This window comes from Misgurnus anguillicaudatus, chromosome 22, assembly GCF_027580225.2.
Source record: "Misgurnus anguillicaudatus chromosome 22, ASM2758022v2, whole genome shotgun sequence".
Lineage (NCBI taxonomy): Eukaryota > Metazoa > Chordata > Actinopteri > Cypriniformes > Cobitidae > Misgurnus > Misgurnus anguillicaudatus.
Window position 1 is genome coordinate 26,632,461 of NC_073358.2, and position 19,760 is coordinate 26,652,220.

The 19,760-nt window shown below is 37.7% G+C and overlaps 2 protein-coding genes across 2 annotated transcripts in view; both read right to left on the reverse strand.

Moving 5' to 3' along the window:
- Positions 1 to 12,657: 12,657 nt before the first annotated feature.
- The window catches only part of LOC129440486 (uncharacterized), a 150,817-nt gene continuing 143,714 nt past the window's right edge, over positions 12,658 to 19,760 (reverse strand). Inside the window, exons 2-6 of the mRNA XM_055199877.2 lie at positions 14,719 to 14,843; positions 13,901 to 14,098; positions 13,320 to 13,513; positions 13,018 to 13,086; positions 12,658 to 12,933 (exon numbers count right to left, since the gene is read on the reverse strand). Of these exons, the coding sequence (XP_055055852.2) occupies positions 12,802 to 12,933; positions 13,018 to 13,086; positions 13,320 to 13,513; positions 13,901 to 14,098; positions 14,719 to 14,830 (705 nt within the window). The 5' untranslated portion in view covers positions 14,831 to 14,843 and the 3' untranslated portion in view covers positions 12,658 to 12,801. The remainder of the gene's footprint in view (positions 12,934 to 13,017; positions 13,087 to 13,319; positions 13,514 to 13,900; positions 14,099 to 14,718; positions 14,844 to 19,760) is intronic.
- LOC141358845 (GTPase IMAP family member 8-like) lies at positions 16,485 to 19,007 on the reverse strand. The gene is made up of 4 exons (XM_073860639.1): positions 18,877 to 19,007; positions 18,752 to 18,782; positions 18,205 to 18,273; positions 16,485 to 17,585 (listed from the first exon to the last, which is right to left on the reverse strand). Exons 1-4 carry the CDS (start codon positions 18,901 to 18,903, stop codon positions 16,837 to 16,839), a joined length of 876 nt encoding a protein of 291 aa, XP_073716740.1. The 5' UTR covers positions 18,904 to 19,007; the 3' UTR covers positions 16,485 to 16,836.

A 19,760-nucleotide genomic window follows, 5' to 3' on the forward strand; every position in this document is an offset into this window, starting at 1 on the left:
AGTTATCATTCATGGACATACGAGACTCACAGACTGGGACTTTTCGTGTTTCCTAACAGGTTTGCTGAAAGCAGAGGTAAGTTATCATTTATGGACATACGTGACTCACAGACTGGGACTTTTCGTGTTTCCTCACAGGTTTGCTGAAGGCAGAGGTAAATTATCATTCTTGAACAAACGTGACTCACGGACTGGGGCTTTTTGGACTTCCTCACAGGTTTGCTGAAAGCAAAAGTAAGTTAATATTCATAGATAAACGTGACTCACAGACTGAGGCTTTTCGTCTTTCCTCACAGGTTTGTTCAACCAACACTTCTCCCGGGGGCGGTGGACTTACAGGGCCATAGCAGACAGGGCATGCGGGGCCGAACGCCTCCCTAGCTCTCACTCTTCCTGTACTGGTTCCAGGGATGCTGAGCAGGGGCGAACTCTCACCGGCTCCGCACACAGATGGATGATGTAAAGGGCTGCGCACAACAAGGGCCGTTGGCCCAAACAGGGAATACTCGTAGGATTACTCACGCAGATATCCAACGCAAGTCACCACCGCCCTCACTCAGGATCGCGATGGTTCCACGGGTCACACTGGCGTCACTGATAATTAGTTCCCCTCACTTGCATTGGTCAGCACAACGTGTTGTTACTCCCACACAGGATCTCTGGGATAAAACAGTCTCTATCTCCAAAAAGAAAGCACAGCACTGCACTGCAAGCTTCAGTGATAATACACAAATTGAAAGTCAAGACTCACCCACAGCATCACACACACACTTCGTGAGGTAGGGATATAGGCAGCTTCGTCCCAGGTTTCACGTGCGGCTCGTCGGGCGTGGCTTCCAGCGCAAGGGAAAGGTGATAAATGAATACCTATGGATTCCTGGTTTGTCTTCACTAAGCATCCGTCAGCTCACCCACGCTTCTTTCTCCGGTGGGGCCGGAACTATAGACGGACACTCAAAACATACGCCAAACAGTTCCTCCTTCTCACTGTTTACAAGGCATTCCAACACTACTCACGTACAAGCCCGTGCTGTTTGTCCTTCTTCACCCAGTTATCTTCAACATAAATTCCTCCTCACGGTAAGCATTTACCTTCTTCCACTTCTTTTCCCCAATGGAATCGTTTCGTCACACCCCCTCCTCTTCAATGTCCTATCGGTGATCGCTACGCTTATTAACCCCCTGGGGTCCAAAAACGCGGGGCTGCGTTTTGACGTGTTTTTTCCTTATCATGGCAGAATCAACTTAAAATACTCCATCATTAATAATCATACACTTACGTGTTTGACATCATTTGAAACGGTAAAGGGTCTTCTTTAATATGTGTTCATTCACAATAACAACAGATCTTTGTGTTTTTGTCAAATAAAGAAAATAAACAGGGTGTGCATCCAGACATTTCTGTCTCCGCCAGCTGTCTCTCAAAACACATTACAAAAATTAATTAAAACTCCGCAAATACTCGTCATACAAGCATGATACACACATCCAAAGAAAGCCTGAAATGTCTACTTTTAAACAAGCTAAATATAATCAAAAACAAATATTGCTTGTTTATGTAATCTGCATTGAAGTAAAGAGAGTACCGTTTTTCCTGGCTGACTTCATTATCTTTAATTTGGTCACGCCCACAGCTGTTGACATGGTAATGAAGACACGAGCTGTTCAACCATAACAAGCAAAGCGTAAAGTTTGATCAGATTTAAGGACTTTTTACCGCATGTTTGGATTATAAACTTTATTCACACACGTGAGGAATATCTTCATTTATGTCTGGACATTGAGGAAGAGAAGCATTTATCTTTAACATTACCTAAGAAGAACAATGGAGAACGCACTGCTGGATTAGAAGTAAGTAACGTTAACAGTTAATTTATACCTTTTATATTTGCTATCATTTAACTTAATATGCTTATGGCTTGTGCAGTTCAGCCTACATACAGTTACGTTAAGCAACCTTAGCAGACTACACGCTTCGGATTGAAAAACTTTCGTTGTTTACAAACGGACGCGATCTCACGTAGTGGCGGATTTCACTGTTTCATGCTGTAACAGTGTTAAACACAGTTATTCACTTATATCCTTCATGGAAACTTTCAGTAAGCCTGAACTGCTGTATCTTTTAAGTATGTGCTGTAATATGATTCCATGTTTACATCCTTATTTACAAACAAATCCGCGTGACCTCCCGTAATGGCGGATATCTGTTACATGCTGTACAGTGTTAAGACACAGTTATTCACTTATATCCTTCATGGAAACTTTCAGTAAGCCTGAACTGCTGTATCTTTTAAGTGTGTGCTGTAATATGATTCCATGTTTACATGCTTATTTACAAACGAGTACGCGTGACCTCCCATAATGGCGGATATCTGTTAACTTACATGTTGTACAGTGTTAAGACACAGTTATTCACTTTCGTATCTGTCATGGCAACTTTGAGTAAATGCTGCACTGGGGGATTTGCTGTAAAATGATTCCATATTGTTTACATGCAAGGTAATTCCATACATTGCACTTTACACGCGACACCGTTTATTATGAGCTCCGCGTTGTTTACAGGGAGACGCGAGCTCGCGCACATCCATTTGCGATGTGTTTTTAAAGTTCATACTCGCTTACAGAAACGCGTTTAAAACAGAAGCTAGACGATAAGGTGATGGGCATCTGAAAACAGTCATCTGAAAACAGCTTTTTATATAACTAATTATTGCAGATGTTTATCTGAGATACTAATTTAGTTTATGATAGTTTATCTGAATGTAGTGCTATCATTTACCCATCAGTTATGTATGTAAGGGTATTTCTGTGGACAACTTATGCTAACAGCTGTTTATAACTCTCTTAGAGGTCTGCATCCCTCTCATCAGTACAAAACTATGAAGTGGAAAAACATATTCACACTCTTTGGACATAAAGTTATATGGTAACATGAGCCACATGAAGTTTACAGCTCTGTTGTTTATCAGTTTCTTATACAAGTTAAGTTTTTTAATAGGGCTCGTTTCCAAATAAACTGAAAATGTCCTACTGACCTTCATTTCTATTTTGATTATATTGTTAACTTCTTAATAAACCTCAAACAAACGTGTACATTTGTCCTCACATTCTTTACTGTAGTTCCTTCCTGCCTCATTATTATGCAGCTCATTATGCAGCTCATTATGCGAGCCTTTGTTTGCTAGCTGTCAATCAATCCTTCTCGCATACGGCCCCTCTAAACAAAAAGTGTCTTACAATTTCTAAATCAATACATTGTTTTATGAGAATAAGTAGGCAGGATGATTTTCACATCATTTTAAAGAAAAAACTCTAGGCTACTAGAGTTTGTTTAGGAAAGTCTGGTTAAAACATGTTTAGTATGGGTTTTGTGAACTTATATCAGTGACTTAAAATTTTTGCTTTTTTAAAAACCACGCATAAACCTTTTTCTCTGAAAAAAACAAACATGTACATACATGTAGCTCATATAATATTTTAGCTCAGTTTGTGCTGAACGCAGTGGTATGAGACACTTGCCATTATTATGTTTTAAAGCAACTGAAAAAAGACCAAATGTAAGAGCATGTCAGAACCTCTGACAGTGTCCCAAAATGGTCGGACCCCAGAGGGTTAACCCCACCTGTGTCTAATACGGGCTGATTTGGCTTCGGGGGAAAACCCGGAAGTTCCGGTGTTTTTGCTTCCTTCCGGGCGGAACTCATCCCTTCTACTTTCTGTTCCGCCCTCCGCAAAAGGTCACCTTGTGACACTAACAATGCCACCGACATACTATGTTCCACTCTTACATCCTGCTTAGACAGATTATACCCTCTGAAGCGGATGTTTCCAAGGTCTTTGCTTCCAACCATCCGACTACCTGCCCGCTAGATCCCATACCCACCCATCTCCTTCAGGCCATCTCTCTGTCAGTTATCTCTCCTCTTTCTTCACACAAAATAACCTCCTGGATAGAATTCAGTCTGGTTTCAAAAGCGGTAACTCCACTGAAACTGCACTGCTCTCAGTCATTGAAGCCCTAAGGCAGGCAAGGGCAGCCTCCAAATCATCTGTGCTGATCCTACTGAATATATCTGCCACTTTTGACATGGTCAATCACCACATCTTCCTCTCCACCCTCTTGGCTATGGGTGTCTTTGACACAGCACTTCTATGGTTCAAGTCATACCTCTCAGGTAGGTCATTTCGGGTAAAAAAACAATTACTGACCAACCCTTGGCTATGTTTACTGTGTTGGACTTGATGAGACTATTTCCAGTGCACTTATGTATTGCTGTTCTTGTGTTGCTATAATTGCTTCTATTGTTTACCTCATTTGTAAGCCGCTTTGGACAAAAGCGTCTGCTAAATGACTAAATTTAAATGTCGATGGTCGAGTCCCGCCATTGTCTCATGGTCCTGAAGTTTGTGGCAGACACCAGCAGAGATTGGGACAAGTGGCTACCATTTGTGCTGTTTGCATACAGAGAAGTACCCCAAGCGTTGACCGGCTTCTCACCGTTTGAACTCCTGTATGGCTGGCAAGTTCAAGGACCACTAGACCTATTGAAAATAAGTTGGAAGGGTTCTGCTTCTAAACCTGGAGAGAGAGAGGCATTGTCCAGTACGTGCTAGAGATTCAAGATTGGCTGGAGCAGTATAGAGAAGAGGCGAGGGAGAACCTGCAAGAGGCACAAATGCTCAAAAGAGTTGGTACGACCAGAATGCAAGGAACAGAGAGTTTAGTCCAGGACAAAAGGTACTACTCTTATTACCTACGTCATCAAATAAATTGCTGGCCCAGTGGCAGGGTCCATACAATGTGATCTGGAAGATGGGGCTAGTAACCTATGATGTTTTTCACCCTGAGAAAGAGTGGTATATCACCCTACTGAAAGAGTGGAAGGAGCCAACTGGAAACGTCGTAAAGGCACTGCTGGTGCGGAAGGTGGAGAGGTGGAGGATGATGCTGCAGAGTCAAGAGTTGAGCAGAGAGCATCTGTGGTGGATCTGAGTCACCCAGAGGACCTCAAGCGACGAGACCTGCAACAGCTACTAAACCGGTTCCCTGAGATGTTCCGACACCTTCAAGACAGCGGCCTTATAGAGTACCAGAGCAGCTAATCAAACCACTAAAGGAGGAGGTCACAGTTATGAGAGAGCTTGGAGTGATAAAGCTTTCGTCAAGTGAATGGAGCAGTCCGGTAGTGATTGTGCCAAAGAAGGATGGATACTTACGGATCTGCATTGACTTTAGGAGATTGAACATCCAATCTAAATTTGATGCCTACCCAATGCCTAGAGTGGATGACCTACTGGAATAAAATAGGTAAAGCACAGGATATTACCACGTTGGACCTGTGTAAGAGGTACTGGCAGGTGCCCTTAGATCCAGCATCAAAGCCCTACACCGGATTACATACGCCTCTGGGGCTATTCCAATTCATGGTCCTGCCATTTGGCCTGCATGGGGCACCAGCAACTTTCCAGACGTTAATGGACAAGATGCTTAAGGGATGTAAAGAGTGGTCTGCGGCCTACCTGGATGATGTGGTCATCTACAGCCACTCATGGGGTGAGCATCTGGAACATATAAAAATAACTTTATAGAAGATCCAAGAAGCATGTTTGACAAGTGTAACTGGGCAAAGAAAGAAACTTGTTTCCTGAGTAACCAACTGGAAAGTTGACGCTACATCCTTAATTGGATAAAGTGGAAGTGATTCGGCGGACCTCAAGACCAACCACAAAGAAATAGGTAAGGTCTTTCTTGGGTTTTGCTAATGTCCACTTTGACATCTGCTCAAAATTGACATCAAAATCCAACGTTGGCTTGATGTCAAAATCCAACAATTGGCCAGACATTGATCCGACGTCAGGATCCTATAGTGATCTGACGTCAAAATCCAACGTTGATCTGAATTTAAAATCCAACACAAGTGGATACAACAATCTGACAACATAAATGTTTTTCCAGTATACGTCTGTGGACATTTATTATGAAATATTAGCTTACAACCTAAAGGGTTTCTGCAGATATTAAATAGTCTTAATTCACCTTGACATCTGCTCAAAATTGGGTATTGACGTTAAGATCCAACGTTGGCTTGATGCCAAATCCAACATTGGCCTGACGTCAAAATCAGACAATGAAGACTTCTTCAGTATGTCTATATGACATGTTTAAGAAAACGTCTCAGAGACGTTTTGCAGATAAGCAAACAATCAAAAAACAACATCTTGCAGATGTAAATGCAGACATCAAATAGACATGCTGCGATTGTATGAGTAAGCCCCGTTGGCAATCGAACAAGTTAGTATTGGTTTAGTTGATAAGGGTTTGGTGTGGTTTTTTAATGTGGAAGCAGTTCGATCTAATATATCTTTTGAAAGCTTCGGATGATGAATTACCGAGAGTTTAAATCTGTTGCCGGGAGTCCATTTTGGGCTTCTGTGGTTGTGGTACCAATGCGAAAGTAGTGGCCAAAAAAGTGTTCAGCTGGGATGCCAGATTGTGTCAAGACTAACTTGAGATGTTTTTGAAATCAAAAACATGAGATTGGTTGGTTTGAATCATTGTGAAAACCTATGGGAGCAGAGTATGCATCACCACCGCATCAATGGGGAAACAGAGCCTCCATGGGAGCATATTAGGAAATGGTGGTGTCATGAGCAATTCTAACACACTCTTTTTAGTTTGGATTTTCTAAGTTTTGTGCAGGGGCGTCATGCACCAATTTTTTTTAAGGGGGCACAGTGTCAAAAGCTCACAGAAATTTGTGCATACAGACATCAAACGAAATATTATAGAGCTTTCAGTCTTTTCCATGGCACTTACATTTCTAACAATCTGAAAACCCCTGCTTTCATGCAAAAACCTCCAAAATAAAAGTGATGACTAACTTTCATATCAAATACTATTCAATCGGAATAATGAAACATTTGCATCATATTTTCATCTGAAACGGCATGTTTTAATGTCTTAATGGCTTGTTTAATTGTGTCATTAATGCATTTTGCACAACAACTGCATTATCCTATAAAATTTATTTAATTTTAAATCCATAAAGTATATAAACAACGAAAATGACATAAGCTATAGCCACATGATTGGTTTTGATGTTCAACAATGATTTTAAAAAATATGTTTAGATAAAATTATTAGAGGAATGGATTTTTGCATTAAATTTTACCTCATATGTGAGCATGTGAGATTCCGCGCCCGCGTGAACTCTGGCGAACTTTGGCGTTGTGCCAAGAAGATGAATCTCTACTAATATAACGTTGAGACGGTCACTTTTAAAACCATACATTTTCTACACAGAGGAGGTTAACTGCACATTACCGTACTGGGATTTGGAAATGTTGTGAGCGTTTCTAACACGTTTTAATTCCTCAGATAGCCAAATGCAGCAGCAAGCCAGCAGCAGGAGAGAGCTCGTGAGCGCGCCCAGACGCTGATGACGTCTGCGACTGTGCTGACTGCAGCACCAGCTGCCGCCAGAATAAAAGTAATGTAACATGATCAAAACACTATCAAAACGGCGAAAATCTCCGAAAAGTGACAAGGATGCAGCACAGAATGTATAATATTGTGCATATTAAATAGATTAAAAGTCAAATAACAGATTAATAAACGCTTATTTGATTTTGAGGTTGGATGCAAAATCCATTGACTCAAAAAAACCAAGGGGGCACGTGCCACCTTAGTTTGAATGGGCATGACGCCTCTGGTTTTGTGCATCTCTGATGAGAGAGGGGAGTGCATTCCAGACTCTAAGAGCAAAAGAAGAGAAAGCCGTGTCCCTAACAGATCGCAAACATGTATATGGAACTGCCAGTAAACCAACTTAAGAGAAGCCCAAGTGTCGTGCTTGAGTGTATAAAGTTAAAAGAGTGGACAGATACTCAGGGGGCAACATCGATGTTTTATTATTGATCTTTGTTTATGCATAAACATCAGAAAATTCAGGCCTTACTGGATAGATCTTCAAAAATTATCCAGATTGTGTGTTGAAGTTCTTGCGATTTAGCTTTTATGTTGTTTCCCCCCTTTTCTATGAACCCTTGATTAGATTCCGTAAGCTGCCTTTATATCACATTCTGTGAGCTCCCTGCCATCACGCTTTTTTATTTCCAGCAACCATCTTCTCTATCATTTTCAGCTTATCAAACTTAACACTATTTTCTGTTTGACTGATGTTGAAGAAATGAAACCTATTTCCACATTTCTCCAACAGACTCTGAAGGTTCTCGTTTTGGATAAACATTTTGTTCTGCTTTTCTTGTTTATTAGTAATAGTGAAAAGGATCAAACCCCCTTTCCAAGATCTCTCCTAAAACATTTTCTTCATATTCTCTACCATCTTTCTTTCCTGTGTGGTAAATGGTTTTACAGGTATTAGTAGAAGGACAGCACAAGGTCCACGGGAACATATACGTATACAGTGGTGTATGTTTTATTTCATTTTCTCAGTTGGGAACCCAGAGCTAAGCGAGTCAGGAGTATCTATCACAGACACCTGCTCCCCGGCCATTGTTCCACTCTCCACTGTGATCTTCTGTGTGGCTGTAGATACACCAGCAGGACTCTTCTCATCTCCCCCAAATATAATATCAATGATAAGTTCTGATACAACAGTTAGGTTAGTGTAATCTGAAAGAAAGGATAATAAAAGGCTTCAAGCCAAAGTCTTTATGTGATAAAATCAAACAATATTACATCCATATCTGATCATGCCGGGGTATACCTCTGCATCTGTTCTCACCTGTTAACAGTCACAATACTGCAACCATGCACTGTATTCAGAGGTGGGTAGAGTACCCAAAATCTGTACTCAAGTAAAAGTACAAGTACTTATACAAAAATGTACTCAAGTAAAAGTAAAAGTATCAATCTAATTATTTACTTGAGTAAGAGTAAAAAAGTATTAGATGAAAAAACTACTCAAGTAGTTAGTTACTCGTTAATTTCGATCTGAAGTAAGCGCAAAAGCACTGAATTTCAGACTACTTGAAGGGTTTTCACAAACCTCTCCTTTTAAAGTCTCATTGTTCTGCTTATAAGTAAAGCAGCCTATCTCAGTCCTCCAATGGGTACATTAACATCACATAACGTGTCATTTGAGAAAAAATCTCAAACACACACACACACACACACACACACACACACACACACACACACACACACACACACACACACACACACACACACACACACACACACACACACACAGATGTTTTTCTGACGGATAACTCTGCATTTATTTTCATGTTCACAACACAAACTTGTCAGTATCTGCCTTTAAACATGCAAACAGTAAACAAAAAAGAACGTGCGTGTCTGTTTGTTATCATGTTTTTACATGAATAGGTTATTTTCATTGCCATTAAAGTGCAATTACTGAACATGAACAGGAGCTTAATAACAATGATCATTTTAGAATTTCATATGGAACTTATCTGTTTGTGCAAATCAACTCTACATTTATTATAATATATAATACATGTTTCTTTAAAATCAAACTTTATTCTTTTATTTTTATTCATTCATTCTTTAGGAAGGATTTAAATAAAATACAATCCCGTTTTTATTTGAATGTATTTTCTACACATTAGTGAGGTGTCCGGATTTGTGTATAAATGCAAGACGTCGTTACATTATGCTGTTCAGTTTGTTTAGATGTGGGGAAATTATATGGAAATGTGCACATGTGAACGTGCTATTTGTATGGTTTAACTTACACTTGTTTGGTCATCGCTTGCACAAGAGTGCATATGGCAAAAAAAACTCGGACAGTGTGTGAAATGACCAGTGTTCAAATTACTGTGACTTACCACTTCAGGTTGGATCTTGAATTCCTGACACTGATGTCAGCTCGTTTATTGAACAAAGCATGCATCGCATTATGAAACTCTTTTTGACCTCTTGGAGTAAAAACATAGACCGAACTTGAAGCTGCCATGCATGATCTCCCTCCGATATCTCGCACAACGCACACGCGCCCTCATCTGCTTCTCATATCATCTACGCGCGACCGCTCGGTCCCGCGCGCTGAAGCATGACGCAGCCTGTCTCGCGAAACTTTCGAACACGCCCTAAACTTTTTTTAAAAATATATTCATTAATTAATACCATTTGACAGTAGCGCAGTAACGCCGCCGAATGTAGCGAAGTAAAAGTACAGTTTTTTCACTAGAAATGTACTTGAGTAAGAGTAAAAAGTACCTATCCTTAAATTTACTCTAAAAGTACCCAAAAAATGTACTCAAGTACATGTAACGAAGTAAATGTAATTCGTTACTACCCACCTCTGAGTCTGTATTTGAATTAGGGATCGACCGATATGGATTTTTTTGTGCCGATGCCGATTTTTTTCCATCAGCCTTAGCCGATGACCGATACAGGCTGCCGATTTTCTTAAGCCGATATTTGGAGCCGATACTGCTTTTTCTCATTCAGTTTATATCATAAAAATGACACAATGATAAAACCAAATGTTACAACTCTTAATTTAAAAAAGGAACATTTACTGAACTATATTTAACAAATAGTAAAAAACAGGTGAGGTAGAACAAGTAAAAAAATTCAGTGCTGCTTAAAATACATAAATAAAATAATAATTACACCATTGCACACAGTAGCAGCAACCAAGCAGCATAACAAGGCGAACACTTTACTTTATCCATGAAAGTAACCAACTATTTACAACCTATTTAATGCTTAGGTCTTAAGTTTTAGTGCACTTAACTTAATCTCTTGTAGAGCAAATGTCTTTCATAAGAAGACAAGGAATAAGGAAGAAGACAGCAATACTGATCAAAAAACAACTTAAAAAGAATTGTGAATAACATGCCAATTGCCCCACTTCTGTACCTCACACACTCTAGTGCCCTATAATAAATGCGAGGGATAGTTAGTTTGCCTCAGCTCGCTTGAAACGCATAAAACCGAACAAATACATGAGGATTTGTGTACGGACTTCGGTCAGATAATAGAGCGCGTGCACGTGGGAGAGGTGCAGTGAGACATGGATGAGAGAGTGCATGTATCTTTGCGCTCCCAGTGAACGGAAATGTTGACAAAACTTACAAAACAACACTTCTCCGGTCACATAAAAGTCATGTGGGAACTGTTTGGAACTAAGTGCTTTGGGTCGAATTTCTTAATTTTTTTGCTGACGAAAATTCCGCGAAACTCCGCGTTAACAACCATAAACGTATGCAACCATGAACTGCACTCTCCACAATGACGAGAAACTATCAGCAATGGATATTGATTTTTAGCCTTTTACTACTACATATATTTATGCAGATGAGAATTAAAAACCCACCCTGTCCAGCTATGATCAGCTGTTCGGCTGATCACATGACCTGCGTTCGCTTGCGCCATTATGAGCACGCGTCGCGTTCAAACATCAGACTGGTGGTCGCTGACTAAAACTCCTATAAATACCACGAAATCACGGAACAACGTCAGCATTATTTAATCCAATGACCAGTGTTCGTAACAGCTGCCGTATGCATACGGTTAGCCTAAAAGCTATTTGAAGCTCCCTAAATACAATGGCAAGCAGTTTTATAGGCATTCTCGTTTTCCATTATGACCACCAAACTTTCTTAGCTATGGTTGCACGCACATATAGAGCAACGTGTTTACACTTTCAAAGTATATGGCAATATTTCAGTCAAACAGTTAAAAGAGGCTTTAAAGTTTAAAACTTACCAGAGCAGCTTGGAGCGCTCCGCTCTGCTAGTGGGGGGAGGGGCAATGCACGGGCTGCAGGCAGCCTCCAGCAACACAGAGCTGCCTGTGGGCGCCTGTCTGTAATTAATGCCGGGGAAAAACTATCGGCGAACGCAAGCCGCGAATCGACCGATGCCGATACACCTAAAACCTGCTAAAATCGGCCCGATGTATCGGCCGGACGATATATCGGTGGATCACTAATTTGAATATTTTCTTATTACAAGCATAAATCAAATAAATTGCAGTGTACACTAAACTAAAAAAGGTCAAAAAAGACAAACTCTTCCTGAAGATAAGAGTCATAAAATGTGTGTCAGTCACACTAAACTTTATAATAAATAATTAAAATAAATATAATTTTCATATTGTTTATAAATGTCAGCCATATTGTTTTAAACAACAATGAAATTGAAAATGCCTTGAGGCCTTGAAACTGAAAATGTTGAGAAGCACTGTACTTTATAGACTTTATTCATTAAAAAGTAACCTTTTCAACAATGTTACATAACAAAACATACAAGAAATACAGATGATTTTGTTTTGGTCTATATATAAGCTTACAGGTGAGCATTGTCCTCTAGTTATGTGACAGCAATCATGTTTAGCTGATGACTGTCATGGTCCTTTTTTGTGTTTCCCCACGTCATTACTTTAAAAGAGTTGTTTCCTGTCCGGGATTATCATGTTTTTTCCTGTTTATTGTTTGTCAGTACTGTGTGTTCTTCCATTTTTGGGGATTATTACAATAAACCACTCAAATCCATATCTCTGCCTGCCTTCCTGCCACATGTTACAATGACACTATTTACTACTTACTTTTTAAAATCACAGTTTTAATTAAATCTTACTCACTGCTATGTGGTCATTCAAATGAACAATCAGCATTCGGCTGGTTGTCTTCTGTCACGGTATAAATGATGAGAAGGATGTGCAGGTTAAACAGTTTAATAACATAATCAAGACTCACAGCAGTACAAACAGTAGACATTCCAGAGAGTAACATAGATGGCAAACAACCGGTAACATAGAACAACGATCCAACAAAGACACAAACCAAGACAAAGCATTTATACTCAAAGTGATAGGTAACAGCTGGTGATATGAGGCAGGTAATTAACTGATGAGTCCAAGTGATGCTGATGATCAGTGACTGACACCATTAACACACACAGAACACAGTTGACAACTGTGACATCTTCTGGTTCCTATGTGAAGAACACAAGTACAATTTGTTATTAATTAAAATGGAACTTAAATGCTATGGATAATTTAACTGAGACGAGGTTTACCACCGGACAGCGACAGCACAAGCAACTCCGGCACATGTTGAAGAATGAAGACATAATGTTGCCAGTATCCTATAGATTAATCAAAAAAGTTTTGGTTAGACAAGTTTTTTTTTAAACATACATACTTTTATTAGATTTTTCACATCTACTATACAGTTATATACACAAAAAAAATTATTTTACATAAAAAATATATTTATATGACTATAGGCATTTGACAGGTATCATGTGTAGTGCATTTCAAAAGCAAACTATATAACATTACTCAATTTCAGAAGAATTTGTGATATCTGAATAGATACCTGTACTTGCAGGCGGTTTTTAATCTTGCCCAGTGCTTCATTGTTTTTCATGCAATCCAGGAGCCCTTTATCCTCATGAAACAGAAGATCCACTGTAAGTGTATTTTCTCTGTTTACACACCTGCTGCTGTCTGGTACAGTTTTTTCTGGGTCAAATGTATGATGCAGCACCGTAAAAATGGCTGGTTTCGATTCTGTTCAAATGTAAGGGTTAAATTAATATGAATTGTATACAACATTTTAGAGATTCAATCATTAATATTCAATTTGAGTGAATTTGTAACCTGAGTTGAGACAGAGAAATTACTGTTACAAGTTATGTTTAAATCCTGTTATGGCACTGCGCTCTGGAATGCTTAATTCGGACGTCGGAATGTTCACTGGCCAATCAGGATCAAGCATTCCAGAGTGCAGTGTAATAATCCCAGATACTGTAACTAAATCAATTCCTTCTTCAGGGTGATACAAGACCCCTCCGCTTCACGTCGGTGTTCCTAATGGCATTTATTCTATGATAACAAACGACTGGTTGCACATTAGTCCTTATTTAAAATATATAAGATATAATATCAAACACTTACCTGAAAGTTTATTAAGTTCATTCAGTGCAGCGTCAATGTCAGTTCCTGTCCTTGAAACAACAGCGCATAAAACCACTATAACATCACACTCCTCCACAGACTCCACCTCCTTTAGACTCAGTGTGTGTTGAAGGAAATTTCTGATGGTTTCATGACACTCTAATGTCTTCCCAGGTATAAGGATGTAATATTTATTTCCTTCAGAAGAAAGATATACAGAGTAAATCTCAAAATAACGTCTAAAAGCGTTGGTAGGTCATCACATCAATTAAGCAAGTCATCCAATTTCATCTAATTTTTTTTTAACAAATTAGAATTTTAGGAGACTGCCACCATGTTGATTTTACTGTGAGAGGACATGCAGTTATATATGTGTAGAGAGAGTCGAGGAGAGAGCTGAAAACACAACCCTAAGGAGCCCCTATGTGTTTGTTGTAGTCCAAGAAAAGAGCTTTAAGTTGGAGACGAGAAGTCACGTCATCATTTACTTTGGGATTTGTACCTTTTGCATATCGTTAACATCTCCTAACATACACTTACACATCAAAGGAGTGGTAAAATTGTTAATTGGAAAATAGGTGCTCTTTAAGATGTTATGGAATGAGAGGGTGTGTAACATATTAGAAATAAAATTAAATAAATGTGAAATAAAGATGGAAGTATTGTGAGAATTGTGCAATGGGATGAATAGGCAGAGTTGTGAGTTGTAATAAATGCTTTTTGGTGAATTATTCTTATATACAAAAAATATTGTTTTGGAATCAACATGGTGACAGGCTGAATAAAGTCTATAACAGGTCTAGTTATTAGTCATTTACCAGCAATTTTTAAAAAACAGTCACTGTCATCTAATAGCTTCTGGGTTTCATTGTCCGTAATTGACTGGTCCTCTGTTCTCTGGCGTTCGCTTGTTTCAGGTGGCTGGTCCATTTTTAGTTTATTTCTGAAATTGACCACACACATTTAAGCACTAACCGTGCTCTTCTCAAATCTGTTTAAATATGCAATTTACATAATTTCATGATAAAGTGTTTCCTATAGACAAAATATTCCACAAAATTATGTTATTCTTTATATTACACTTTCGTTATATATCATTGTGTTAACAAAAAAAAACTGAATCATCAAAACATAAAATTTTAATGAAACTGAAAGCACTATAGACATACTGGCAGCTACATTGGTCAGCATCACATGACAATGCAGTTATAAGTAGCACTGTAATCGTATTTACCATAAATCCTAAATGATCACTAGATGCCACTTAACTGTAAAGTCCCCACAAGTTTAAAGTTTCAGTGCTTAGCCTTACGGCAGGGGCAGGGGTGTCCAAGATTGCTCTTTGAGAGCCATTATCCTGCAGAGTTTAGCCCCAACTCCAGTTAAACACACCTGAACAAGCTGATAAAAGTCTTGTGCTACATTTTTGTTCTGCTGTCCTCTATTTATGCGCATTTGAATCATTTTTATGCACACAAAACACATGCATATATGAACACAACAGGTTTTACTCTTACTCATACTCTTAAATGGCAATAATGATATGAAATATGACATATACATTAAATACTAACCTATTACATTTCCATGATAGACTATACAGTTACCCAAAGTGCTTCTAACTTATTTGATGTGTCACCTGTTACTTTCACGTTTTCATGGCAAGCCCAAGTTTATGGTGTTTAACAATACAACATGCAGCAGTCATAGCAATGAAATTTAGCTTGTTTTTTTACATTTTTCAAATGTATTTCACAAAAAACTTATTTCCTCATGCCACTAAGCCCTTAGATAACACTTTTGCATATGCAAACGTGAACATGGCCTAATGATATGAAACCTGACATGACAAACATGTTAGACAACATATTTGTGAATGTGAACAGGAGAAGGGTTGAACATAAAGAAATATATAAAATGACAATGCAGTCTGTTTCTGAAAACAAGATCAGAGGAATATAGCACACAAGTCATATCCCATACAAAAGAAAAATCAAAAGTGAGATCTCTTTAACATCTCAAACGTTTCTCTATGACATAAATGAGGTTACTTTGACATCAAATGAAGACTTTCGCTTGAATCTCACATTTGTCTTCTCTAAGTGCTCAGACTTTTCTCCTAAACTAGAGACTCAAACACTTTTCACTCTTTGTGTTATAGTTAAATAGTATAAAACTTGTTTTACATTTAAATGACATTAGATTATATAATTTGAGGCAACTTACCGTATGCTGCTATCCTCTGAACAATTGTGTCATCTGTGACTTTCACTTTATCATGTGATTCATGTCAAACCAAAAGTGTTTTGTAGGACTTAACAACAACACAACATGCAGCAGTCATTTTTAGCAAAAAAAAATTTAACTGCAAGTATTTTCAAGTACAGAAACTGCCCATAATCTTCATACATTATACCTACATGAATATGGGTAAATGTGAATTTTCAGTGAATATTAACAATTACATGTCAGTCTGTTCCTGAAAACAAGACAGGAACATATCACACAAGCCATATGGGATATTCATGCTTTTTTCTAAATTTTGTGTTGCACTAAAGAAATTGAGTACAGACACAGTTTCCTCTTTAAAAGCACATTTAATCTACACTTCACATCAATTGCAAAAAAATGTACTACTAACAAAAAATGTAACAAAACATTAATTCGATAGCATTGACAGATATTTTAAAATGAAACAATAGATCAACTCATAACATACCGAATAATCTACCTTATTGTTATTGTTTATATATATTTGGTTGATTTTGCTGTTAAAAGCTGTTCTTATCTGTATGCAGCTCATAATGTGAACACACATGCTAATTTGATCATTTGTGCTTGTAGTGATTTTCTTCAGATTTATTCAGTAAAGTCAAGAACTTCAAAGTCATTACAACTGTCAGACGTTTCTAAATTCTCTGGCAACCATCTGCGCTTCAGATTATAGGCACTTCTGGATTTTTTATATTTTTTGGACATTCTGAGGTCCAAACTGTGCGCTGAGATTTAGGCAGTTGTACTTGAATGTAATTTAGCTCCCTTTCATCTTTAGGTTCATTAGCTTTATTTGTTTTAGAAGTGGTCTGGTTCTCGTCCTCCTTACAGACATCACTAACATTTCCTTCAACCATCTTCTTTATCTTCTCCAGCAGCTCTGGTACCTGATCTCTATTCCCTATCTGACTAAAACTGAACAAATGAAATCTTTCACCACATTTTTTCACCAGCTCCTGGTAGTATGGGTGCTGGAGAAAGCTGCTCTGATCTATGTTTTGATTTTCTTGTTCATCAGTAATAATGAAAAGGATCATTACCCTCTCCCAGGATATCTCTTCAAACGTTTTCTCCATATTCTTCACCATCTCTCTTTCCTCTTCAGTAAACTCATTTTTTATTGGTATAACTGGAAGGAAAGCATAAGGTCCGGAGGAACACATACTAATGAGTTGTATGTTTTGCTTAATTTGCTCCATTGAGAACCCAGAACTGAACCAGTCAGGAGTATCTAACACAGACACCTGGTCTCTACCTAATCTTCCTCTCTCTTTTGTTATCTTCTGAGTGGGTGTAGAGACACCAGCCTGACTTTTCTCATCTCGCCCAAATATCAAGCTTTTTGCTGCACTTTTCCCAGATCCAGACATGCCCAGCAGGACAATCAGAAGTTCTGATGCAATAGCTTCTTCTGGAAGAAGGGATAAAGAAAAAGATATCAAGTCAACGCTTATACACATTATACGCACACATCATTAGGAAGTTAAGTCACATACAATGTGCATGAATACTGTCAGTGATCAGTACCAACCAGGGGCCGGGTTCCACCTGGGTGTCTCAAAATTTCATGACACAGCAAGACTTAAAATATATTTAAAAGTTTTATGTTTTTTAATATTAAATATATCTCTTATGTTAATATTATTACTTGATTAATTTTAAAGTCACCATGAAACAGAAGTAGTGATTGTTTTATTTTCCCTGTGGAGTTTTATTCTGAGTAGGTGCACACTGTTTCTGCCCCCCCCCCCCTTTTTTGCATTGTCCTGTCTTAAAAATCCCATGTGTGCAACCATACATTGTATTTTAATATTTTCTATTGATCATTTACCACAATGTTAACAATGTTTGTTATTTTTTATTCATAATGTCAATAAATAATCTGTCTTGTCAGTCAAATTTGTTGTTTAGTTTAATTTTTATTATTGACATTTATTAATTTACTGACGTTGATGTGTAGACATATTCTCAACAAAACAAAAGAAACTGTTATGTTGCTCTTAATGCAGAATATTTCTGCCATAATGTACCTTTGTCCTCCAGTAATGCATCTATTTCTTCAAACAATGTGGTCTTCTCTTTGTCTCTTTTTTCACATTCTGTTAAAATAAGGTCAGATATACTGTCAGGAAAAAAGGTTATACATTATGTACCCCAGCTGTCACTGGGCCTACCCTTTCAAAAGTATAGCTTTAAACCTTAGTTCATATTAGTACCATACTGGTACCAAAGACAGCTTTTTAAGTACCACAAAAAACATATTAGTATCTCAAAGGTAACTATTAGTACCAAATATGTACATATATGATACATATAGGACAATTTTTCTAACAGTGTACTGTAATGCTAATTGTGTGTAATTTACCATTTTCTGTCAATTACAAAATAAATTAAAAAAATTACTATTAAAAATGCAATTTAACAATTTTGAATGTCTCAGTCAACAAAAAAAAAAAAGACTAATGAATAATCGCTTTGCTGTTTTCCTCGCTTTTGTAAGTCGCTTTGGATGAAAGTATCTGCTGAATGCATAAATCTTATGAAAATGACTTACTAGTATGTGAGATTATAATTTACCTTTTGGCTTCTCAGCTTGAGCTTCTGGGTCCTATAATATGAGAAAATAGTATTAAGAAATTATTATTTTAGTTAGAAAGGGACATGAATGGTCTGGATAAAAAAACTGAGATGATTTTAATTACCACACGAGGACTTGATTGTGACCACATGTTTCAAAAGAATGAAGACAACTGGACAGCCTGCTTCTAAAACAAAATAGTTTATAAAATATTTACTAAATTAATTTCTGTCTGGACTTTGTTTTGTCACTAGTTTAACACAAACTATTCATATATTTTTTAATAAAAATAAGTAAAATTGCACTGTAATGTGTCTGCTTGTGTTTATATAATTCTCTATTGTATGTGTTGTTTCTGGTTTGTTTCTCTTTGTGATCTTACTTTTGCTTCACATTTCTTCCCATTCATTCCAGTCTTTTCTCAGTTTTCACATATAGCTTACCAAAATTTGTATATCATTAGTAAACAGGAATAAACTTTATATCAGTAATGTGCTTATTACTTACAGCTTCTTTCAATATAAATATGTGGACATCAAATTTTTTATTGTTTGCACCATAAAACTTTATTCTGTGTAACTGAAACCTGTTGTACACAAACGTGCACAATTACTGCTTCATGTCCATTATTGGTTCTTCCTAACCCAAATTGGTTGCACTTTATTTTACAGTACGTGTACTTACCTTGTACATATGTGGCAAATAAGTTGTACTTACCGACAGATGTGTGATACTTAGGTATCTACATAGTAATTAATTGGTATCATTACTGTACTTACCAGTAGTACATCCTTGGTAGTTATTATATAACTCTAGGTAAGTACTGGGTAATACATATACATACTTATAGTGTAGGTATACTGTAACTAACAAGAAACATTACTGTACTTACAAATAAATGTACAATATAAGTATTTAGTATTTACAGGCAAGTTAGGGTAAATGACAGGTTTTTATAGTGTGCATATTGTCAGGAATAGCACAGATGAACCCAATAGCGGACGATGA

Bases quoted from the DNA above. Each gene is read 5' to 3' on its own strand.
- LOC141358845 (XM_073860639.1), bottom strand. From the start codon at position 18,903: ATGTGGTCACAATCAAGTCCTCGTGTG. The intron at 18,274-18,751 runs GTAAATTATAAT...TTATTTTAACAG, and splicing joins TCAAGCTGAGAAGCCAAAAG to AATGTGAAAAAAGAGACAAA. The intron at 17,586-18,204 runs GTACATTATGGC...CCCTTCTTCCAG, and splicing joins TGCATTACTGGAGGACAAAG to AAGAAGCTATTGCATCAGAA.